Source organism: Coturnix japonica, chromosome 7 (assembly GCF_001577835.2).
Source record: "Coturnix japonica isolate 7356 chromosome 7, Coturnix japonica 2.1, whole genome shotgun sequence".
NCBI classification, from domain to species: domain Eukaryota; kingdom Metazoa; phylum Chordata; class Aves; order Galliformes; family Phasianidae; genus Coturnix; species Coturnix japonica.
The window spans coordinates 19668466-19694916 of record NC_029522.1 but is presented as its reverse complement, the minus strand read 5'-3'; the positions used below and the strand labels follow the sequence as shown (position 1 = coordinate 19694916).

Genomic DNA, 26451 nt, shown 5'->3' with positions numbered 1-26451 from the left:
ACTATATCCAGATCAACACAGTGGGAAAACAAAAGCTTAAATCAACCATAGAGCACAAAGAACCACAGTCCCTTTGCAAGTCCAGTCTTCAGCTACTCATTTCACAGCTAATGCTGGAAATTATCTCCCACTCTGTCCTCATCTCTCACTAATAAAAAGACTGATTTCTCTGAAGTTCACATAAACTCAAAAGGCGTATTTGTTACAGTTGTACCATAAAAGTTCAGACAAAATCATCTCCAGTCAGATTGGGCTCTTTAGACACAGTGAGATCAAACAGCTCACAAAATCCTTTGATGGAAATTTAATTCTTTAAAAATATGCACAAGGTAATTGAAAACACATTTTACTATATTTTAGATTATAAACGGTAGATCTCTGGCTGAGTTGAACAAATAGCATTAAGCCTTTTTCTTCCTTCTGAAAAACCACAGTGCTTGGCAGAATAAGCACTGATGCATCTACTGTACCCAGCACAGGGAAACCAGTGTTTATAATGAGGAGATTGTGTAAGGATGTAAATTGCACTCCAACAAATAAAACTGTCTGTAAATATCAGTTGTTATTCATTCAAAACCATTTTGTGATATTAGCAAGTTCTTCTAAGCACAAGGCCTGGGTTTATTATATTTTTCTTCTCCATTCCTTACCTCCTCTTTCTCTTGCACAAATCTTCAAGAAAAGCAAATCTAAGTATTGCTTGCTCACAAGTTCCAGTCTGACCATCAATCCTATGCTCCCGAAAATGTGGAGATGTTGAAATCATTAGATAAAGATTCAGAGTACAAAACCAAATTCAAGCTTTTCTCACTTGTTATTAAACTTCCTTGTCTTTGGCAGTACTACAAAACAACTGATGGAAATTCCTATGGAAGCCTTGTAGAAGCAGCAGTTGCAGAGGGAGGCACTGCTTTATTCATTACCCACCTCTTCCTTACACATACACCCCAAAACCTACTCTGTTCCATCACTCATGCTTCTGTCCATTCGCTGTATGAAAAAGGAAGCTCTGGGCAGCAAACTCCATAAGCAGCCTGAAGTTTTAGTGTTTCATTCTAGCAGACAACTGTAACTTTGTTTCAATTTGCACAACAAGGAAAAACCTTGCCTTAGTTGTCAGAGATACCACCTGTAAGAACTGGAGAACAGAACTTTATTTGCATTCCCCTAAAAAGGGAGGATATTAAGGGAATGGGGTGAGAGTCAATGAGGTCTTTTCTGGTAAAGCAATTCAAGAAAATGGTTCCACTGGCATAGCTAGTGCACTTCATGGGAAAATACAGGTCAGTCTGAAGGGGTTTGTTCCGATCAAAGGTAGAAGGTGCAAAAATCAGCCTCAAGTCAGAACCCACAGACATTCAAAGACTGCAGGGGACAACGATTCAGGTTCCTCCTGATGCTTGTACCAGTTATTATTCCTAGTGCTCCACACACAGGGAAGTGCACGCTTAAAAGCTCTTTATGTAATATGACTATACGCATCTGTGTTTCCCCTTTCTCCTGTCCTTGAAAGAGGCAGAGAAAACCCAGGACTTTGAGTTTCCTACTGTGGGCTGAGCCACAGATAAAACCTACATGCTCAACACACCAAGCCTGACTTGAGTGTGTACGGCTTTTTGTCATCTACCACATTTTTGATGGGCTATAGAACTACCTCAGTGCCTACACTTCCCTCTCAAACTATAAATTCAGATTCCTCAGTTCTAAAGATCAGTCAGATGTGTTTTTCATTTGCACAGCTGACGTTTCACTTCTGCTTGTTCCTGGTCAGTAGCCCTCAAAAAAGAGCATTTTAATTCTGAGTTAGAGCAACAGACCAAGGAAGGGGTAAAAAACAGACTAAGACTGATGTAGCCTTTTACAAAGGTAAGAGGCACCTTGCTGCTTGCTTTACCTTCCTTGCTCCTTGAGACACAAAAGAAAGAGCAAAGACGTTTAGTAAAACAATAGTACTCACCCACTCATTCTCTGCTTCCCCTTCTGCCCGCTTACATTGACAGATGTCTTTTCATTATGCAAGGGTTTAAAAAGGAAGCCCCTTATTTTATGTAAAACGGCTCCCTTCTTCAGACATTCATGTTTAAGCTAAGATTTCCTGGTTCGTTGGTTTTGCTGGGACATGCATCATGATTGAGATGTTTATGAATTTTAAATAGTAGGGTAGCATCCACACTTTAAACAACAGCCTTTGCTTTCCCTTAGACACTGGAAAAATGTCCTGTCCTTCGAGCAACAGGAAAAAGAGATTACTGTGTGAAGTCTAAAGGGTTCCACTCCTCCATAACACATTATAAGGGATTTTTCATCATAAGTAAAGTTTTCAAAAATGAAATAACATAAAAACACAGTTCGATTTAACAATAAATAGGGCTCTCCAGTGAGATCACTCTGAAACACTGGAGGAATTACAATTCGTTACATAAGGAGACATCTGTATGTAGGTAAATCCTAGCAGAACAGTGGTAAGGCAAAATTGAATAGGATGCTTTTGTTCCTCAACACTCTCCCTGGGTGAAGTGTAAGTACATGAAAACGAAGTCTTTCCTCTTCACAACTAAAGATAGAACAATGCAGATCCCAGGGCAGCATTGACTTGTTAAGCAGTTTCTTCTGACTCTATTTTAAATCTCCAAATACTTTGAAGTGGAGTTGTAAACTCAATTGATTTCGAACAAAAGGCTAATGTAATCCACTTTCAGCACCAGTACCACGCTGGCAGTGAATGCATCCTACTCGGTAATAGAAATTAAATATTAGGGCTTAAAGCAATTCATTTCAGTTTTTAAAGGCACTTAAGAGTCTGGGTAGGAATGATCTTGGCTGAATTCAGCCTTAAGGAAACAAAGCCAATCTCTGGACTTGTCTTACTGGGGAGACGGTAAGGCATCCAAGAACACTGGCACTACTATCCAACACACTCATGTGTCCTCTTTGTCCTAAGCTGCTTTCCAGGTATTACAGTTTTATATGTGAACTGTTAAACTCAGCCTTGAAGTACAGCCCTAACTGAGGAGGGATTCACAGCTTTGCTTGTATATCAGCAGGATCAATTAGGGCAGTAGCAGATGCTGCCTGGGCAGATACTGGCTGGAAATACTGGAAAATGAATAGAGACACTGGGATATAATGCACATCTTAAAACATATTATAACAGTTGCAAGTCATGAAAACAAACCAGATTAGGAGTTGGTGGCAACAGGACCAGAAGTCTTCAAGAACAGCATAATGGAAAAAGATCTAGAAGGGACTCGAATGGAAGGGAAAGACTGAATGGAATTACCAATTGTAAAGCGTCTAAGAAAAGCAGGAACATGTGGAACATAGAACACGTCAGAGAGTTTTAAACCTTTCCAATAAGTTTCACAGCATTTGGCCACTTACTTTGGAAAGTACACATGATACACCAGGGAAAGTTAAGACTGAAGGAATAAAACTAGAGAGATTTAAAGATGGCTCTCACACAGCTGTACAGAAGATGAATACTGCAGTACCTTCTTCACTGTGTTTTAGAGTTTCTAAACAAAAAATTTGTTAAGAAATCCACTGAGTTAAGATGGAAAAGCCTGCAGCATAATTTTTAAAGGTCATTTCTTCGAGCAATGGGTGCCCAGAACAATTTAAACCCTGAAATGATTCAAGCCTCCTGGGGCAACTGCTGGCCTGTTTGAGGCCAGTGAAGTGAGTTAAGATCAAGTCATTAAGCAGAAGTATTCTAGATTAGCTCTGCTATTTGAAATCCCAAGATCCTTGGCAAAAATACACTGTATCAATGTCCAAACGGACCAGGAGAATCTGCTTTAAGAAGCTTCTGTAAGGCGAGGACACAGCCTGAGAGAGCTTTGCTATAACTATAAACTTTAAAATTAGTTTTCCCTTATTAATAACAGTTTCCTTATCAGCCTTATCAGCTCCTGCCCTCTACAGAACTGACTTCCACTCTAATCCAAGAGATGTTCCTGGATAAATTAGCCACAACAGATGTCTTGGAACACTTTATACTTTTCTACTTTCTTAGCACTTGACTTAACTCCAGACTGCTGTGCTTTGAAGCTTGAGGTCTTCCCAATCTATTACTCTGAAATCCTTTAACTTCAGGAGCTGATCTATATGATCCTTATGGGTCCTTCCAACTCGGGATATTCTATGATTCTAACTATAAAACAATTTGAAAATATTAATAATCTAATCAGAGCAATTAAGACTTTTTTATATGGATGAAGGGGGAAAAGGAGGTTTTCAGCTGTATCTCAGCCTTCCAGGATGGTTATTCAATCAGCTGGAACTTCCTTAAAATAAGAGCTTATACAGTAAATTTCTTGCATGTTCCCTAACTCAGATGAACACAAAGCTGCTTTTAAAAAGCATGTCAGTCCTCCAGAAGTGGACTACATGGCTCCAGCACTCCTCTCTCTGAAACCAATGTTTCTGTGCAAAATGAAAAATACGAGTTTACTTATGTCAGCAACAAAATACAGCATGCACTTCCCTATCTAAAAAAATAATGTACCTATCAGGTAGTAAAGGTTACTCTGTCTCATCCCTGTGAACATTTACACATACTAAAGGTATAGAAAAGTTCAATGAGCATAACACTGCCAGTATGCAAGTGCATGACTAACTCCTGTTGAAACGTTATGACAAAAGTCTATTTTTCTCCTTATTCACTTCATACTTTCTGTTGTTTACCACTGCTCTACTATAACATATATATTTTTTTAACTGACCATACTTGTGCTGCACAGATCCTCAGAAGCCAAGTGTTTCTTTAGCTCTCCCTGTGCTGTCAGAAGATTGCCCAACACAGTACAACTCACCTTCATTACATGCCCGCCGGTTTTTCATCTGCTCTGATGCACAGTGAAACAGTTAAGTTTCACCTTTCAAGCTGTATCAATGCCATTTGAATTAACCATCCATTGAATGAATGAGAGGAATTCACACCTCAAGGCTTGTTGTTTCAGGCTGTGTGCCAGTCAGGTGGCCATGGCTGCACTGCTATGATGCGGTCACACTCCAAAAGTTTTCTTTGCAACTGCAACAGCTTGAGAATTAGTTTGAAATCTTCCGGTCACGGAAAACAGAGTATTACCATCGTATTAATCTAACTCCCAACCTTTAGATAGTTCTTTTTAAGTAAACAAAGCAAGCTTCTTTAAAAGTCCTGTGCTTAAGCTATGGTTGTTTTCCCTCTGGACAGCTTTTTCAACAAGACATCTTTCTCAGAAAGGCATCCTGAAGATGGATGGCATGCCTAGAGTTGCATACATTCACCCTGTATGCAAACTATATTTTAATATACATTGTTGGAGAAGAAAGTAGTCACCTCTGCACCCCTGGAGGAGTGTGAAAGCTGGAATACTGCATAAATCACAGAAATAGGCAGTGGGCCAGTTACCAGAAAGGAAAGCAATTCTCATTCCTCAGTACTTGCTGGTTTCCTATTGATTGTAGTGGGAAAATTCCAAGTTCCCACTCCCAGTCTCTGAAACAGCAGCAGAAACATACACACTTTCTAAACACACCACTGCAGAGGTAAAGGAAGCAACATGAGCTCTGCTGCCCTGGCTCACACACCACTGTGTCACTGGCACTGACCTCAGCTTCTCTTATGGCAGTTGGAGGATTAAACAAGAAAAATCCTGAACAACAAAATCCCATGTACGTTTTACCTGTGTCTGACACTTTTCAAAGGAGATTAACAAGACAAACTAGCTTACAGTATCTCTTCGCTCAGCAACTCACAAGCATGAAGCAGAGTGCCACACACATCCTTTCTTTGGCAGAAGTATGAAACACCTCACTCATTATTTCAAGGGAGAAACGATTATAACCAAGGATGGACAAACAGGAAGGCTAGGGGCTGGAAAGAAGTTTAGGTCTCCATTAGGAAAAGAGCAGCTAAATTACCTAGATAACAACGGAGAATAACTTCAATAAACAGAAGCTGATATAAAACAAAGGCTTCCAAGACAAAGAGTGAGTGAAGAAACAAGCATACATAGCCTGCAGAAAAAGACAAAACTGAATGTGGATCAGCATTTTGCAAGCAGTTTCTCTGATAAAATCCTAGGAGTTACACTGAACAGGTTACTCCAACAAGTTCCTGAATGATGCTGTCACAGACAGCGCTATGCCTTCTCTGTATGCCATGATATATGAACAAAAGTAGAATAAACATGACATTTAAGTTTGATTATTAGGTGAAATGTTGCTTGTCTGTGCATGGAGTCAGGCAGCTAGAGATATTGAAAAGAAAGCCATAAATACGCCCCAATATCTCATTCTCATGAATATCCTATCTCCAGTGACCATCAGTAGCATATGCCTTTGGGAAAGAACACAAAGCCAGAGTAATCTTACAGCAATTCTTTCCTAAATACATACTTCTGGCTTCTGGCAATCAGCAGTTTACAGACTTAAGAAGCCAGACCATCATATTACATAGTCCCTGAGTTTAACCTCCATGAATTTAACCTTTTCCTGAACCCATCTTGGTCTTCATGACATTTTATTGTGGTGAGTTACACAATCAATTGCACATGCCTTGCATTAAAATAATTAAATAAAACAAGACTTTCATTTTAAACTTATTGCCTCAGTTCTCCTGACTTTTTCCTTTTCTTTATTGAAGTGAGGCTATGAGTTACTACTCCTTATTTATCTTCTCTATACAGATCTCTGCATTTATGATATCTGCAGCCTGTGACCAAGATCTTATTAGGGTAAAGAGTTCCAGTTTTACTCCCTGGTCCCATGAATATAATTTCATACTTCTGTCTTTTTTTTTGCCCATCTCTGAATTCTTTGCAGTTCTATCATGATCTTTTGAATTATGGCCAGAGCCACAAATATGAATTCTGATAATGCCAGGAAGAGCATTTCTGTTCTATTCCATGCTCTGATCCTTAAGTGCATCTTTAGGCCATCCCTGAGCAGACAGTTTGACAGAACCATCTATAGTAATGCCAAGATTATATTTCCTACATAAGTATTTAGATTACACTCTCCATTAACATACTGTATGTGGATCATTGAATCCTCAGTTTTAATTACTGCTAAAACATGTCTATGACTCGTTAATCTAGAATTAACACATAACATCCTGCTTAGCACCACAGGTTCTCCCCATGCTATGGACATAGGAGAACATCCAGTTTGCTTTAAAAAAAGGTTTTTGAGTGGGAAGATGTTTTAGGAATAAAGCGTACCACAAATTAGTCTCATGTCAACCCTAGCACTCATTATATCTGACAGAACAGGGACACAGAGCTGCAAAAACCATTCCCTCCATTTGTTAAAAGCCAATCCATAATAAAAAGAAGTCTGAAGAAATGCTCTGTGCTTGATTCTCATTCCCAGCACTCTTGAATTTTCCGTTCTTCAAGAGCATGATAGGGGGACATAAATCAGTAGTCTCAATGCTTCAATCCCTGAACTTAACAGAAGAGATGGAAACCATCTGCCTTCTAATTTGCCTCTGTTCTAAGAAAGTGATTCCCACATTTATCAATATTTCATCTAGCTATTTTTTGGCACCAACATTTTTCATATCACTTGGAAGTAAAAAGGGCGACTTAAGATGGGAGGGGAGAACATAAATATACTCCCCACACAAAAGAAAAGAAAACACTGATGTCAGATTTCACAGTGGGACACTTCCTTTGCAAGATTATTCATTGTATTTAATAGTTTTCCCTCACAGTATGACTTTAAGTCATTTTTTCATTTTTAGCAAACAGAGAAAACAAAAGCAATGCAGGCTCCTTTGGATGCATAAGAAAGCTCATAATTTAGTAGTTCTTCAGTGTTAGCTCTGGCAGAGATATAGCAGTATCAAACCACTCTTTAAAAAAATATCAGCATATGCTTCTAAAGCTACTTGGGAAAACCTGCTCTCCTCCTCTCAGTAAAACATAGATAACTGCACCTGGCCTAACAAAGTGACAACAGCCTATCATAAGAGGCAGCAGTCACCTCGGTACAAGGGAGGAGAGGGAAAAATTCCCCCTACTAAACTACCAAGTGAGCTGCAAAACTCAAGCAAACTCCAGACAAGACAGAGATAAAAATTAAACTCCTTCAAACTATTTCCTACACTGATAACTGCATTTTCAGAATCACAGCATAACATTCATTTCTTGTTAGTTAGGGAAGTATTTTTATTTGATTTGGAAGATAAGTATGATATTTTCTGCATTGTCACCTCTACCTTTATAAGAAATCTACTTGAATTTCTTCATTAAAAAGCCTATTTTTGGTTAAAAGAAAGAAATATTTGCATTCAATGTAAGTTGATTCAATGCACTAAGGATTACTCCAAACTAAAAGTCATGCCATTCTACAGAGAAGTGACAAACCTTGAAACACTCGTACTGCAATGTGCTCATCATGCTCAGCTTTCCAGTACATTCTTCCAAAACCCAAAAGATACAGGAGACACCTTCAGTGAACTACAGTGACAGTGGAAATATCTGTATGTGTGTAAGTAATCTATCAAAATAAGAACTGTGACAGGAAGCCTTGCTGGCTTGGAGTGTGTCAGAAGGCATAGTCAAAGCCCAGCTGCGCACACTGTGACAACATTTAAGACAGCCTAGGAAATTCTGTGAATCTAGCTGTATAGGAAACTAACATTCAGGTTATTTCTGACACTGCTCATTGGATTTCACCGCAGATTACAGGTGTGTTTATATGACTCAATGTGTGTTTTTTTCACAGACAAGAGTTCACTCACAGAGAGCCAACCTAACATTAAGCAAGCAGTGGTGCAAGCTCCAGAGAGTGAAAACCCGAGTTCTACATCTTTTGATTCCAGTCCAAAATATAACACTCCTTTCATGTTCAAAGAGAAATTACCCAGAAATTAAAGAATCAAATTAATGCAGAAGTTATATAAAGCAGACAAAGTTCAGATGCAACCGTGTTCCTCCTATAAAAAAGACTTCCAAGATGTGCTGCAGTCTGGAAGATCACACTAAGTTCTCTGCCTTTAACAATGTATGTTCTTCCATGATCTTTAAAGTAAAGAACACTGGACTGTTACATTCTAGGCAGATATTTTACAGCTACCATGTAGAATTTTCAGAACTTGCAACTTTTATCCCACAGGATATTAATTGTAGATTCAGAGATGTAGGTAATATGATTTCTGTGAAAAATCAGTTGATGGAAATTGCCTATTAGATTGCAGGAAACAAACAACAACAGCCCTATACAAAACAAATACAAACTCAAGCAAAAAAGTAACAATGATTACTGAGATTCAGCAAAGTTCAGAACCAGGCTAATAGAGACAGCTTCATAAACTTTAAGGAGAAAGAGCTGTTCAAATTCATAAGCTGTTAACAAGAACCACACGCAGATAGAGAGTTTGTCAGTTTTGGGTGATCCTGTAAGAGGTCTTTATTTCACCCATGGATTCTGTATATGCAGATGAAAAAAGCAAAACCGATAAACTGATAACATAATGGCAGAATTCCAGAAATACTACCCGGAAGGAATCTCTATGCACCCTAATCCCATATCCTTCTTCAAGCAACAGACCAGATGTTACACCTACTTGAAGGTTCAATACCAGATGCCACAAGATTTCTGGGTAACTTTGCTGTTCCACCTTTCTCCCATTCAAGTAGTTACAGGCTAAATGGAGCTTTGGGCAGTGTGATCTAGAACGGGTCTAGACTCAGATGGCCTTTTAGATTTCTTCCAGTCCAAACAATTCTGGGACTCAATGCGTCCTTCCCCTGAACCATCTCCACTTTTTTGATGCCTTGCCAAGATGAGGCCCAAAACCTGGATGTGGCATTCCAGCGTATTCTTCCCAGTGCCAAGCTGAGTCAAATAATAGCTGCCCTCAAATCTGGTCAGGCATTTTGCACTTTTGTCATACATCACATGATTTCTTTTGACTCAGTCATCAGATTTCTCAAGGTCCCTGTAGACTGAAACAATATCATAGGACACACAGTTTCTCAGTTCAGAGGAGTATTTTGTCACAGCATCTGCTCTGTGGTTAATGATGCTGAATGACATTGAAAGCAGTATTTCCAACAGATTCCATTTCTGTTACTATAACCACCCTTCATCCTAAAATATGTATAGTATGTTTGATAACATTTCTCCATCTACTGAAATTCTCTGCTGTACAGATGTAAGACAACTCAGAAGAAAGAATGTATATTACATCACTGAACATCTTCCACCTCACTAGGAGACTGTGCATAGTGAAATCGCTTTGGAAAGAAGAGTGAAACTGACAAGTAAATATTTGATTTCCTAAACATTTTACATAAAACAATATGGTATAAACCAATATTTTTCATTAAAGGAAGAATTTAGTTGGAAATGATATTTTTCTTCAACATTTTTTGAAGATAAATGTCTTCTCTTTTCGTGCCTGTGAGTTCCAGTCTTCTATGTCAGGGTAAGAGTTTTTTCTCCTAAGGCAGGGAGTGAGAAAGGGAGAAGAATTTATTAAGTATTATCTGTTCTTTTGCCATTCAGAAAGGCAATAATTAAAAGAAAGATAAAGCACAAAATATGTGGAAACAACTTCTGTTATAAAACACAATCAGAACGTTCTGCAGAAACATCTATTTTGAAATGAATTATTTCCCAAGTTCATTGTCATCATCACTTCTTAGATACCCAGTTTTATAAATTTACAGGACATTTTTACTAGTCTGTTTCATTAAACAAAACAAAATTTAACTAGAATAGCATGTTTAAAGTTTGTTTATTCATGTCAAGACACTACACTTTCACCATTATTTGTTTTTCTTCTCTCTGCATCTCAACACTGTTGGGATATGACTTTCTTTAAAAAACAGATCTTGAGTCAACATACTGAAAATTAGTGTCATGCAAATATGCATTCGAGTCAGTTTAAAGGTGAAGCTGTGAGCCAACTAATCAATTTTTGTAAAAAAGTAATAATAATTCATTCTCCTCACTGTAGCCAAAAACCTTCCCTAGGTAATTCCCTCTAACTCTGAAAGTAAATGGATTCAATAAGTAAACAAATTTTGCATTTCAAACGACCCATGTTCTTAGATAGAAACAGGTTAGCGATCAGATCCAGATTGACTGCAACTCTGTCAACATCATATGGTTTCAAATACTTTAGTAAGAACAGTCACGGTAGTGATAAGCAACAGCTATCTATCCAAAACAAGAAGCTATTCAGAGCTAAAGAAGAATTATCCAGACCCAACAATGCAGCTATTACTTAAAGCTTTGTGCTTATTTTCAGAGTAGACAGAAAGAGAAGAAAAAGGGAAGGTAGAACACCAGAATATTTGTAATGTGAAGCAGGTTTTTACAACCAAGAGCATGGCCCTTCTTCTCAAAGAAGAAAAGCATCAAGAATGAAAAATGGCGATGCTTAGTGAATTTCCCAATGGACATAGAATAATCAGAACAGCAGGCAGTGTGGATAAGCAAATTTATCATGCCACACTCACTCCAAGACCACTTGCAATTAAGTGGTTCAATTACATCTTCCTATCAAAGTAAAGACAGACATGAGGGAAAGTACATATCCAAACCCCAAGCTAGCATAAAGTTGTATTTGCTTCAGTATAGGTAGGTGTATGCACAGGAGGTTGTTCTTTCTATTTATTTTCCAAAAACAGTTGAATGCAGTTTTTAACACCTTCAACAGACAAAAATGAGTGGAAAGGATATGTAAAAATGCAGAAAGCAGAAGCTAAAACGAAGCAGTAGTTCATCAAGCCAGTCATTAATCCAAGCTCTTGTTTTCCCACCACTTTTCCCCTCCAAATCTATCTACTGGGGAAAAACACTAAACAAGCAATGGCTAGCATCCTTGCTGGAAGACTGCTGAAGACCTCTATGGAGTTTGGTTGCAATAGTATTCCTACTGCTTTACGCCTCTGTTTGAACAAAGTCACTATGGAAACAGGGCTGTGATGACCTGCAAGTTATCAGGACTTTTCTGTTTAGGTTCTTTTCTTGTGTTTTCAACAAAGCCATTCACTGAACCTTAACTAATCCAGGGTTCCTTTAAGGGTGTTTGGGTTTGGCTTTTATTTATTTATTGATTGATTGATTCATATGACACTACCCCATCTCCTGCAAAAGGTTCTCTCCCCTACCAATGCCAACTGACAAGTTTTGTCTGTCTCACCTTTACAGTTCTTAGCTCAAAAACATTATGGCTGTATTTACTACTAGACTCCATAATATATTTTTGCCTCTTGTCCCTCCTTGTGATGTACCATTCAATTGTTCAACAGCAACATTTCCATTTTGCTTTTAACTGCTAAGAATCTGCCTGCATCTACATCATATGTGCCTGTAAGTTCCCTCAGGAGAATTCTTAGGTTAAAAGTATAAAGGGTTACATCTTCGTAATACCAACAGTTTATCTTTTCCAGATGCACACAGAATCCCAAATCTTGTGTTTACAAATTCCAAATATTAGAATACTTTTGGAGGAGAACAAAAGGGGAGCTGTGAAGCTTCAGGGTCACTTTATTTAAATGAAAGAAGACAAACTCAGCTCTGCCGTTACTGCACTCAGCCTCTGCAGTACAGACAAGAGGCATAGTAGTGCTTCTGCAAACTAAGAAATTGCTATAGCTTCTGCAGTAGTAACCAAAGCACTTGCTATAATATTCCGTCTAAATAGATATGAGCCAAATGTTATTTGGCCTGAGAGTTTTTGTAATGCAAGGTTAGTAGAGACATCCTATGTAAGTGAAGTTTATGATACTTTCCAGTGTGTGGAGGAGGAAGAGGCTTATCAGCTTGTGTGGGAGTTTTAAAACAGTTCTATTTTATTAGCTTGCTACCTTTCATCTTCTGGATTTGTTGAGGAAGCAGAAGATAAGTTGACATCATGTCCCAAGCCACACTGTGGCTATCAGAGATTCCAAGGAGAGTTGGTATAAATATCAAAGCAATTGTGATCAACTATCCAAACAAGCTCCACAATGAAGAAATAATCAAAACCCTCATTTGACTTCCACTGGTACAAATCAACTGGATGTATAATGATGTTTTAAAAAATAAACCAGGAAGAAAGCACAAAATGCAAACATTCCCTTTCTGTGTCTTTTAACTATTATTTCTGGACTTTCATTAAACAAGCTGATGCAGCAGCACAGTTCACAAGCAGTTCTCACCAGGTTTCAGTTACTATTTTGTACAGAAAAAAAAAGAGCTCTTCAAAATCTCACAAGAAACCACTTCATTTCTTTCATGCTGCCACTACTGCAAACTAAAGTTTCCATGCTACCATCATAATACAGCACCTAGTAATTTCTGTGAGGTGTAAAACATGACAGATGGATATAACCAATTCTAAGGGATATTCTTACCAATCCTTACATAACTTACTTTAGCTTGCTGAGAAACAAGTTTGAGATATAGCCACAGAAAGGCTCATATACCTAAACAAGCCTTAGACGTGCTTCAAATACTTCAGTCCAAAGAGGTAATAAAGTTCACATCTTTTTCCATACATCTGACCATGAGATAGCAGTCTTCTTTCCCATTTCCATACCTGTTTCAGCCCTAATTCAAGCTGTGACTTAGCCTTTTCACTACACAACTTCACATTATTGTTTCTTGCCATCATAAATAATAAACACACTGCTAACTTTCAGAGACTTAAAAGTTGGGATATAAAATGAAATCCTAGCATGCCAACTTAGTTTCTTGCCCCAGACCATCATTTGCTGGGTAGCACTAGGGCACTTCTAGGAACCCTACACATAAGGTCACTAGTGACTTCAATCTCCTTTTGCTCAGTTGGCAAAGAAGTAGAGCAAGCAGTCAGCTGTGCCTCTGGACTGAAGCAGTCCTACACCCAAATGTGCATTCTTGCAGCCAAAATGGATTAACTTCCCTGTGTAGGTATACTACTACTTCATTCTGTTTTTCACTCATATTTGTATCTCTCTACTCAAAGATGGATTTTAGCTCCACTTTTGCCCCACATACTTTTCATAGATAGCAGACAAACAAACAAACAAAAATATGTAAAACAATACTAAGCAGCAAGAGGCTGAAATAACCAGACACACAAAAATCACGGGTACAAAATAAACAGTGAATATATTTAGGTTAGAAGTCAAATGATATTAGTGAATTTCCCAATGGACATAGAATGATCAGAACAGCAGGCAGTGTGGATAAGTAAATGTAACATGCCATACTCACTCCAAGACCACTTGCAATCAAGTGGTTCAATTACATCTTCTTATCAAAGTAAAGACAGACATGATGGAAAGTACATATCCAAATCCCAAGCTAGCATAAAGTTGTATTTGCTTCAGTATATGTGTCTCATGTGTATGGGAAAAAAAGCAACTCCCAACTAAAGAAAGAAGCCTAACTCCAATTAAAGAAGTATGAAGAGGCTGTATGACAAAGCTACCGAAAAAAAAGGCTAGACAGGTGCTCCATGACCCATGGCTGGGTCTCATTCCCCGCAAGGATAGGACCAGAACTGGATACCTCTGTGCATCATGTTATCCTTTCATTATGTTGTATGTTTTCCTCTGAAATTACTGGAAGTTGTGTTTGTATTTGTGAGGGCAGATCTGAGCAATCTGCCTCCAGACTCACTCCACTGAATAAACTTCCCTTCCTCCCTCTGCCCACAACTTCATGAATTAAGCCAGGAACAGAAATATGTATTTCAGCTTAGTTTAAGAAAACTAAGCTAAGTTGCTCGCCTCCCCTATCCAAACATCTATAGAAATTAATCTATTTCCAAGACATTTCTTCTCCCGTGGAAGACACTAGCCAGTGACACTGATACATATTTTCTCTAGTTTGGATTACAAAGTAGAATTAGTATGGAGAGAAAAACTTTGTTGCTACTGTACTCTTCATGCTGCTGTTGGTCCTCAGAAGACAACTGAAGTGATGAAATGAACTTGGAACACTCTTTTCCCTGTGAGCTTTCTCACTGAAAACTTTAGTGATCCTTCCACTAGAGGTTGTTCACCAGAGAGTTGTCATTAATTACGGCATGGGAACATTTGGCCAGATGCACCCCATACACAAATCACACAATTAGTTTAGAGCCATGGCACAATGAGTTGGCTTTCTCCTGTTGTGTCTGGTATGCATCATTTCAAATTCCTACAGCATTTTTACTAGCTTGGTTTTAGTTGGAAGCAGGTAGGACTCTGCAGTGAAGCTGAAAAGGGTCAAGGCATAAACTGAAATTAGGTGAAGTGGTTCTGTGGAGCACTTCCACAACCATTGGCCTCTTACTACTAGAGCGCACACTAGCAACCTTAAGGCCACATCAAATTTAAACCAACCATTAAATCTGTGCCTAAATGGAAGTCTCAGTTTCATGGGATAGAAGAAAATTAATTTGGTGATTAGGAGAAAAACAGAGTTAAAGCCTTACTGGCACAAGAAAGTAGTAGAACCAGCTGCCAGTTGTCTTGGAATGAGGAGGCACATAGCAATAAGAACCACATTTTCTCTTCAAAATCTCAGCCTCAGAGAACATTATGAGCAAGTTTTCTCTAACGTCATAGATTTATAGCATGGTCTGGCTCTGAACCACTGCAATTTCAGAGCTTCCTTAGAACAAAAACTGTTATTAAAGTTTGAAATACTAGACAAAACTTTTTGTCCTGTAGCAGTTTATCATCTCCCTCTCTTCTAGTGCTAAAAGTCCAACAGTGCAATGGTCTCCCTACCTTGTATGTTTAAACATGTGCAATAACCTTTCCAAGCTACAGAATTCACCTTTCAAAGAAACACATTCTGTGCAATCCATGAGGGGCACATTTGGTCCCTTGGTCAGAAAAATGTATCATTTAATTCCACTTTCATCTCTTCTCCCATCAAAAGAGATCAACAAATGAGAAAGGAGGAAAGCTATTGTGCCCAGATGTGTTCTTAGGTAGAATCAAATATTCATGTGTAAAAAGTGTGAAATAATAATGCAGGGAAGGTGGAAGGGCAAAAATATCTAAGAAATTTTCCATCTTACTCCATATATGTCACAATGCATCAAACATATGGATGCTGTTGTTTGCACAGAATGCAATTCATCTAGATGTACTTGAACTAATTTTGAAAGGAGTTAGTGATGGTGAAACAGCACAGCCAGCCCACAAAAACAAAAAGACCCAAACCCTGTAAGCTAATTTTCCATATATTAGGGTAGGGACTTCCCACTGAATCCTGCTCCCCTCCCTTCACAGAAGGACAGCAATATTCTTGGAGTGAAAGAGCTCAGAACCAAAGTAGGAAGTGAATCGTGACATTCCCAGTCTTCCATCTGATTCTTCTGCCCAAAAGTCTTCACTTTATGTATTGGTATGTGAAAGAAGTCTCCTCTTTTAGGAAGAGGAAATTAGAGGTTAATCTGTGCTTTAACAATATAAATAAGAAACTGCTTCACAAACCACTTCAGTCTCATGACTTAAATGGAACCAGCTGTACATGCAGTCATCATACAAACGAAACAGTGTTGTCACTAAAAAGAAGCAATTTCTTAGCAACACAAAAACGTGGATAGGACACTACAATGGTGTCAAAAATTCTAGGAAGAACGGTCAGAAGTTCCATCAGAAGTTCCAACCCACTGCATATTGTAAGCAATTAAATTCAGCTCTATCTCTCTAAATACATATATATTCTCACACCTATATTGAAATCATTGCTGCCTGAGTGAAGCACAAAATTCAGAAAGACAGTTCCTAAACTGTTATGTCTGAACAGTTTCTAACAGCTGTGCACTGACCGACTCAAATCTCTGAATTAAGTCCTGTGAAATCCAGTATTTGCCCCAAGAAACATGTCTGGGATTATCCTATAGATTCCACATGCACTGGATACGTGTAGCTTCAAAAGACAGCTCCCTGCTGACTGAAGGAGAAGCAGGTATTATGGAGCTTTTAAGTCTCTGGTAGCAATATAAATATCATATCCTTTTACTGTATTACTCTATAGACTCCAATAAATCTGCAGAATTCAGCTTACCACAAGGCTACTGTTTTTCAGGGAGACTGACCCACTGGCTGGTATTTATTTGCTGAGACAAGCTCCATAAAAATAGAGAAAAATCCATACTATTCCCCCTCACAACCACAAAGATGACAACTTGTTGCCAATCGGCCTGCCAGGAAACCAGCTGGAAACAATATCACTACCACAATCTATAGGCATCCCTCCAATGCGCTAATCCAATCACAGTTCAATAACTGCCAGCATCACTAAGACTTGGAAAGGATGAAGCTGTGGTAAGAAGGCACATTCAAGATCAGTCCCCAGGGCCTAATTAGTTCTTTCTCTCCTTTGTTTTCTTCCTATTTTTCCTTTAGAAAACATCCAGGATTAGAATTTTTCTTCCAGTGTCTGGGTCAAAATATAGCAATTGCAAGAAACCTGAAGTGCAGGCAAGGCCTTCCAGCTTATTTGACGCACACATACATAATGGAAAATGTCACTGCATCATTGAAGCAAAAAGTCCTCTCACACATGAACCAGAAAAAGGCAGAAGCTTATGCCTTGAAATTGGAGTTTTTTGGATAATCCCTTAAAAGGGCATTGAAATAGTCTGATAATTAAATGGGCCATGAAAATAATCTGTAGATTGGAAATAATATGTATTAAAAATATATAATTACTTAAATATTTATAATAACATCAACAAGAAAGTTCATTTTATGATGGTTACAAGCTTTCTTGTCACACAAGGCAGAGAGAGAGGCTATTAATTCCAGGATTTAATGTTATCTTGAGAAAGGCATGCCAAGATTCAGGGTCTGGAAACAAGGTGCAGAAATCGAACTTGGAATGTGCATTTTCTTCTAAAGGTAACAAATTAGAGGGGAATAAAGAAGTGTTGTATGTGATTGCGTATGATTTTGGTCCCTTATCTTGCTCTCTCAAATAAATAACAGGTGTTTTGTGAAGGATATGTTTTAACAATAGAAGTTAGTTAGCACATTATGAGATCAATAAGAAGAGTCTGTCTCCCGAAAAGCAAGGAGTAAGAGCAGGGCAGCAAATGCCCCTAGATGAAAAAAGCAAAGAAATCATGAAGATGCAATTTCTATCAGCTCAGTACCTTTCTCCACTAAAAAAATTCAAAAGAAAAAAATCACCACACGGGAAGGAAGCTGTTCATTATCTTGGACCTAGCGCTTTGGGAGTAGTGACAAGGTCTTCCTCAGTGTTTTCACAGCAGCTGGTGTAACACAACTCAGAGTTAATCTCTGTACTACGTAACTGTAGAATGCAAAAGGGAACAGTCAGTCCTTGTTGTGAAATGAAGCTAACCAGAAGCGTTCAAATGACTGCATCACGTCCTGACACTGAACCTTAAGTCTGGTTTTGTTTTCTGAAGTTGAGATAGAAAATTTGTCAAACAGTTTGCTAAGGCTTTGTATTTTTTGAGCATGCTCTTTTTTTTCAGTTTCCAGAGGTCTTTCTGTCTCCCATAAGCCTGGAAACTTTGCAGAACAGTTTTTCTATAAAGAAAGATTATGGTCTCACACGTGAGAATGAAGAAGAGGGAATAACTTATTATACAGAAAGGGTGAGAAACAGGGAGCCCATGTAAAAGGTTTGAAAAGTGATTTAAAAATCATATCTATTTTTAAGGGTACAAACTTCAAACAGTAGCTAAAAATAGCTTTGTGCTCAGTGTGTGAGCACCTAAAGTCCTCCTTCTCTGTAAATGAGGTAGAAGAGCTATAGATAATAAGAAGTCAGAGTTTACCTCTGAAAATCATTCTTACATTGAATCTTGTTGGAAAAAAAAATAAATCTAATTTTTTATTATTAATTACATTTTTTAAAACTAATTAATCCAGCTCAACTGACAGAATTGATGTTATTGCAAGCCTGGGGAAAAAAAATCAGTGACTCACAAAGAACTAGGCTCAAAAACTGACTGAAAAGTATGTTGCACATTACAACTACAATAGTTGCAGAAATTCTGTGTATGAAGCATACATTTTAAAGGTAAGGAGCTCAGATTTTGTTAAAAGTTCAACATTTATGTCTGTCAGAGTATTTAAAATTAATGTGTCTGCTTGTCCCACCTCATCCGTACGTTAAGGTAAATTTAGTCTAAGCCTATTAAGCATAATGCCTCTCACAGGTGTACCTCTCACAGAGGTACATTTATACAATGAACTCCTAAATCAGTTTTAGCTAGAGTAAAAAAATTTTGCATTCAGCCAGAGACTTGGAAGATTCCCTTTGCTTACCTTTATTTCAGGCCTTAAAGAAATACTTTTGAGCTTTTTCCTCTCTGATACTTCTCTGTAAAGCGTTTTGAAATCCAGTGATGAAAGTAACAGGAACTACGTATTCAGCCATAACACTGGAAAAACATTCTAGTAGAAATCCTGCAAATAATCCTCATAAAGGGAGGTAGCTAACAGATAGGAAAAAAAAAAAAAAAAAAAAAAAAGAAGTAAATAAAAATGCTGTGGAAATTATCAATAGCTAAATATCAGACTAATGAAGTCTGGCTAAGTTAGCCACTTAAACATACAGTTCTGATTATAAAATAAAAAGGTGCTGTCAAAGTAACGAGCAAAATCCTTCTGAAGCCTAATGCTAAGAAGAAATGCCTCGTCAAAGAGCTCCACAGAAGCCAGTGACTGCAAAATTATCTGACAACCACTGAAATTCCATTTGATGAGAAATCATTCATAAGAATGGACACATCAGATACAGAACTGCAAGAAGTCTTCTACGTCATGAAATCCAATTCCTCCCTATGACAGGCAACTGTTTCACTTAACATCATTTCCCTTGCACATATTACAATGAAACAATGCAGATTTTCACCACAGATGTGATACCATTCAACTTTGATGAAGAAACTGCTCTGGGTAGCTTCACTTTTTTTTTCTTTTTCTTTTTTATCTTTTTCTTTTTTTTCCCAGTAACTTCTAAAGTACACAAGTCTTTCTCATTGCTTAGTTGCTCATGTGATGCAAAACTCCTGCAACTCATCAGCAGTCATCTCTACACATCACTACCCCAGGCTCTCACAGAGACAACATGCACATTTCCAGCAGCATTCCAGTGCAAGTAGACATGGAGTAGGCTTCAATCCAAGGCCCTCAGCACAGACATACAGCTAGATTTGAAGGAAGATTGGTCCAGCACACAGGTTAAGTAAAGGCTCAAACAGACAAGCTCTGCAGATTTTAGGTGAGACTATTTATAGAATGCAAAGTGACTGAAATAGCACGGGACTGGACATGGTCCAGAAAAAATGCATCCAGCACAAAGACAGTACATCATCTGCCTAGGTGTTATGGGTTAATATTAGCCATAACTAGCTAAACAGTATTAATCAACAGTAATTTGCTTGCACATCTTGCAATGCTGGAATGCACCAGTGAGAGCAGCTCTTCAAAGTGCATCAGTGGAGAATAAACTTCTCCTGCATCGCTCCTTGAAATGCGGGCACATGGTTTATGGAAGAAGGGCGATCTTCCAGTAACTGCACAGAAACTGATATAAACACACTTCAGCTCTTGTAAACGTGTCAACAGAGACCTCTCATATAAACTCAGAGTATCCTCCTTCACATTTTTTCTCTGTCTGAAAAGTTTACAGAACAGGGTTGTCCTCTTCCTGGATGTTTTAAGAGCAGGAGTTTTGAATTTCATGAAAATCTGGGCTAAAATGTGTATAACTATGAAGACTTAATCATCACTGTTTATATGCAAAAGGGAATACATATAATTCCATTAGTCCCCAAAACTTCTCCATGCCTCTCAAGTTTAATAGATTACTTCCACTGTATTGCAACTCTTATAGCCGTCATCTATCACCAACACTTACAGAAATCTATCACAACTTACAGAAATACTCATTCTTTGCCTACTTGATTGACAATACAGTATCAGTCAATGTTTTAAAAGCATTGACAGTCCTCCAGTGGAAAAGACACTTCTGATAATCTGAAGCAATCTGAAGCACAGAAAGCTATGTGCTTCACCTGCTAGGGCATCAATGCATGGTGCTGATCTAAGGCTCACCAATCCAGCAGGCAGACACTCTAAGAAACTGAGCTAAAGAGTAATGTAGCAAGAAAGAAAAAAAAATACAAAAGGAGCAGTCTAAAAGGTGAGAAGCTTCAGGGAGAGTATATGACTGTACTGCAGGGCAGGGGTCATCTCTTGGATAATGGATCACATGTAAAAACAGGGGAAATAGTAAAAAATGGCAAGTCTAATGTAAGCAGGAAATAAAGAAGGCTAAGAAAAAAAAAATTAATGCCTGCAAAGGAAGATCACAGTCCTAGTAAACAGATTTTTAAACACATCAGCACCAGGAAACTGGCTAGGAAGCTGGTAGAGCCTCATCACAATAAATGTGTAAAGGGTCGATGGGGATGATAAAGCTGTAGTGGTGAAGCACAGTGAATTCTTTACTTCAGTCATCACTGCTGAAATCATTGGGGATATTTCCACAGCCACTGCACTCTTCATAGAAAGCCAGGCTGAAGAGATATGTCAATCTGAAATAAATTCAGGAAATGCTAGAACAAACAAGGAACTTAGATGTTAATAAGTCACCAAGACAGTACAGCATTCACACATGTTCTGAAAAAACTCCAGCGTGAACTTGCAGAACCACTAGCCAAGGTGTGTAAAACAGCATCACTGAGAGTCTCTGTACTGGAGGACTCAGGGTCCTGCCTGTGTAACTCCTCAGTACAGGAGGCACAGTAGAATGGACCCTGGGAACTACATGCTGGTGAGTCCAACCTCACTCATAGGAAGGGTGAACACTTCAGAAATAATAAGAAAACATATAATAGAACTTAACAGACTTAACAGAGGAATCAGCAATGCTGAAAACTAACCTCTCGTTGCAAAGAGTCAGACAGGAACAGACAAGAACAACAAAGAATAGGAAATAAAACAATCTGAACTTGATTGAAGTGCCAGAACATTTATTTCAGTGCCCTTTCTCATAACAGCACCTTTTATGTCTGTACACACAGTACAGACGTCCACAAGAAGTTGTACTTACCCAGGTAAAACAACATCTTAATTTAATTTTTAATTAATCACAAGCACTTTCTTTTTAGATTCATCCTGAAATGAATACCATCTTTGAAGGCAGCAAGTTATTTATACCTCATAAAAAAAAAATTTAATCAGTAAAGCTGTATTTCCTGTCTTGGAAGTGAAACATAAGGACAGAGGGAAGAAATACCTCACAAGACGTGCAATTACAGTGAGCTTGTCTTCAAGACAATAAAGCCTTTGTTTTTAGGTTCAGTGCATTTCCTCATTATCTCTAACTTCTACAGTTTTAAAAGAAAATATTTTTTTTGATCCCTGGGGAAAAAAACCTGTGTGTACTACGTAGGTCAAATATTAGGAAGGTCTAACAAAGATACCTCTTGTGCCTCAACTGGATACATTCTGTCTCAAAACCTTATGCTTGTAATAAAACCAGCTAGAAAGGAACAAACACTGGAAAGCTACATAGAGAATTCCATTCACCACAGAACAGATAATGGGCATGAAGGGACATGAAACACCATCAACGTTTTTCCCCACTATAATTTGGTAAGAAGTAGGCTGTGTTACTACAGTTCTCTACACCACTCATCTCTAATATAGTACCTCCCACACACACGACTCTGCAGAGTGCCCGTACACTGATGAATTTCAAAGCAAGTTACCTGAGTTTTCATGCAAGAACTTATATAGGTTAATTAGACCTAAATAAATAAATCCAAGGAATGCTACTTTGAGAAAGAGCAGAACAGTATTTCCAGAGAGTACAACATAATGTCAAGTTCTAACACTTATTTACACATTTATGTTTACTTCTGCCCCTTCAGACAAAGCAAAAAGGATAAAGTGATGAAGAGACTGCAGTTAGAGGATACTGTATGAAGTCTAAGGTCAAAATCCAACATAAAGAAAGGTGAAAGGTCCACATTATTTTACCTGCATAATGATTTGAAACTCCTTGGCTTTCCGTTCTTGCTGTGGAGACACGAGTTGTTAACACGTACAGCCTCATTTTCTGGAAATCAGTGTTGTTCAGTGAGGAAATGAGCTCCCATTCCTGCTCAGGCTAACCAGGACTGCCAGTTTGTTCTCTGTACTTCCAAGTCCCCAGCTATCAATTAGAAATGCCTTGGAGAAGGAATATAACTCCCGAGTTGCACAGCAGATAAGAGCTAAATAGCCTGACAGGACTGGATGGCTTACTGATCATCCATGATGAACTAAATACTGGCAAAAGCTAAGGTAAAATGGAGGAGCAATCCTTCAAGTGGCTAAGTTAGAAGTATTTGAAGTATCAGTTTATCAGTGAGTAGCCCAGGCTGACTTCAGCTCATGACTTGAGCAAAACTCCCCATCAGTTGCAACAAAAGTCCAACAGGTTGAAGCTGAGGCAAAATGGCGTCTGCTTCTGCACCCAGCCCAGGCCAGTCATGTCAGCAGGGCCAGACCTGTTCCCGCCATCTCATCCACCTCTCAGCTTGTAGGGATCCTCTCACTGGACACTCATGGCCACCTTTTATTCACCTCTCTCACACACACCCCATACCAGGCATGTGGCAGGGCAGAGGATGTGACTGCTCCAAGCTGCTTCCGGATGGTTCTGGCGGGCTCTTGTACCAGTGGTCCAGTGTGGAAAAGCCACACCAGAGCCCAACGGTGGTGCCAAAATGGCTGCCAGTACAAGGGTGGTCATGCAGCAGTTACCCACAGAGGGCATGGAGTCTCCAGCCTTCTGCAGTGTTTTGCACTGTATTGGTTGACAAATAATAACAAATCAAATGTATAATTCCCTGCTTCAAGCCCTTTTTTTTGCCAGCAACCCAGAGGTGGCTTGCAAGGAGTTCTCCATAAAGAAAGCAACACACTGTTCATGCATGTCCCTGACCAGCATTGAGGGAATAGCAGAATACAAATCCTGTGGCTCCCTGGGAATAATGGCTCTTGGATATCAAAAACCAGCAGCCCTCCTCCATTCAGATGTGTTCAATTTGCACAGGAGTGCAGATATTTTCACAGCAACATGAAAAATTTCTGTACTGAAGAGGAAGAGGCAAACAAGTAGGAAGAAGAAAGGGAACTGAAGAAGAAACAAAGCATCTTTCACCACTCCCATCTGTGAGAAAGATGCATCCAGGCATGCACAGACACACAGGCCAGAATCTCTTCCTGAAAACTGCCTGATGCATACTAGGCTGTTTGCTTGCCTGTTAATGATATGAGTTCAGTCATCAGCAACTGCCTCCAGCTGGCTTCAAGTAATGCCACAACATTCCTCACAGCCACCCAAACCATTACTTTTCTATTTTCTGCCATGTGGGGTCATTACACCCCCTCTGGAAGGCTCAGAGGTATGATACCACCGCAGGCATCTTTAGAGAGAGCCTGACAATGGTTTATTATGAGGCTTGTTGTAACATCCTTTCAATATCCTTAAGGTCCAGTGATTTAGAGAAGAGAGCCTTTTGTGTCTGCTGTCAGTTCCAGGAAGCTCCTGTCACTGGCATGGAGACTGCATATGGAAAAGAGCTGCTAAATAGACCAGTTAAAAGAAGATAGGTCCAGTCTCACCCCCACCTTACTGAAAACTATGAATGCTGCAGCTCTATTGAGGTCAGAGGGACTGCACCGTGCTGGGGCTGGGGGTGAGACACCCCTGCACCAGCTGCTACATTTCAAAGCAAGGGCTCCTTCAGCTACGGTCACACAGGCCCTGCAGGAGATGAATCCCCTGAGCCTCCACAGCCAGAACAGCAGTGCTTCAAAGAAGGCAGCATGTACACAAGCAGATCCCAGTGATATAACCCACAACAAGGACTAAATTTGAACTGCACAAAACAGAAAGAAAGGGTTTATCACCCCCAGAGCTAGCTGGACTTGAATTAGTGATGTGGAGACCAAGCAACATGTTTAGATGAGAATTACTGAATTATTTACGTAATATATTCCTGGTCTTCCACAAGAGGAAGGGGAAGATTATGACCTTAAAAAGGATCCAGAGGAAATAACGTAAGTAAAGCAAGCCCTATTTTTTTTTCTTCCCTCCTTCGAATTTCTTTTTCCTGTATGTTTTAAACACAGTCTGACAGTTATTCCTGTTCTGTCTTTTTGACACTATCAGTAGTGTAAGGCCATACAGACAGTGCATCCCTGACCTGCACTTTGTGATTACTTCCAGAACATGCCTTTTCATTTGTTCTCCTCACATGCAGGCTGTTAATTCATGATCAATAGAGATGGTCAGTGATTTTTATTATTTACATTACACTAATTCCAAATACATAGTATAAAAGGAAAAAAACAACAACAACAAAGAAACCACCTTTACTTCAGCATTTAACAAACCACTTACATCATTGCAAGGAATTCATGGAATTACGCTGATGAAATTGTTCTTCTCACAATTAAACAGTGCAGAAAACATGATTACACAACTACATTCCTTTCACGGTGTGTTATTGAAGTTAGGCATCCTGTTATGTTTTGTGCTGCACATTTATGTAGTAATGGAGTTAATGAAATTCTGACTGTCACTTAGTAGAAATGGAGAACCTCATGTCCCATGCTGTTTATCTATCTGCTAATGTTTTGCATCCTGAGTACTCATCAATTCATAGCACTTAAGAGAGCAATGTCACCTTGAAATATAGTACAACTCCTTGATCAAACAAAAGAGCTAGTTGTTTCAGCTTCTGTGGCTTATGCTGCTTTCAAAACCCAACTTTTCTAAGACTTAGAAAGAAACAGAAAACTCGCAATACTGCTGGGCAGATAACAACAGCAAACACAAAACATGGATCCTTTCACTCTTTGGGATATTTAAGAAAGGGACTAGGCTAGACCAAGCACCAACATGTGCCTCTTGTCAGACACACAAATCCTCATCTTAATTGTGAGAGTATTTGCAACTTACTCAGTCCTTGGTCTCCCCATTATGAACTCATCCCTTAATATTAAGGTTAATGATGAGAACTGTGATTTCTGCTACTTGGTTACTTTCCCATTGGAATCTGGGTTACACCAAAGATAAAGATACATGAAGAGCCTTGGGGATGAAGCTGCAGCCTTGTGGTCAGACTGACCTCCACTACAAAGTTTTGGTGTCACTCTGGTCACACCTTTCTCTTCAAATGTCAGATATCATACTGTTTCTCTGCAGCTTGCAGGAGAGCTGAGAACACCGGAGGACAATTCAGAGTGACAATCTTGATCTATTGTGCTACAATTACGAATTAATAGTAGTGTCTGTGCAGAAACAGCATGCAGTATCATATGCTTCCCTCAACCAGGAGGCTGTGACTTCAGGCCATTTGGGGTATCCCAGCATTTCAGCTTCTCTTCTTTCTCCCACGGGCTGTATATTCTACTATTTAAATCCTTCCTAGATGAAGCAAATAACTGAGAACGTCCCTCTCTGAGGATTCTGAATCCTGTGGCACATCAG

The 26451-nt window shown here is 38.9% G+C and overlaps 1 protein-coding gene across 2 annotated transcripts in view; it reads right to left on the bottom strand.

Moving 5' to 3' along the window:
- MYLK (myosin light chain kinase) overlaps positions 1-26451 on the bottom strand; it is a 171234-nt gene that overhangs the window by 140078 nt on the left and 4705 nt on the right. Inside the window, exon 1 of one of the 2 annotated variants that reach the window (XM_032445928.1) lies at positions 22947-23097. The exons of the other annotated variant lie outside the window; for it this stretch is intronic. Within the exon in view, the coding sequence (XP_032301819.1) occupies positions 22947-23022 (76 nt within the window). The 5' untranslated portion in view covers positions 23023-23097. Of the gene's footprint in view, positions 1-22946; positions 23098-26451 lie in introns of those variants that run through there. 2 annotated transcript variants of the gene reach the window in all.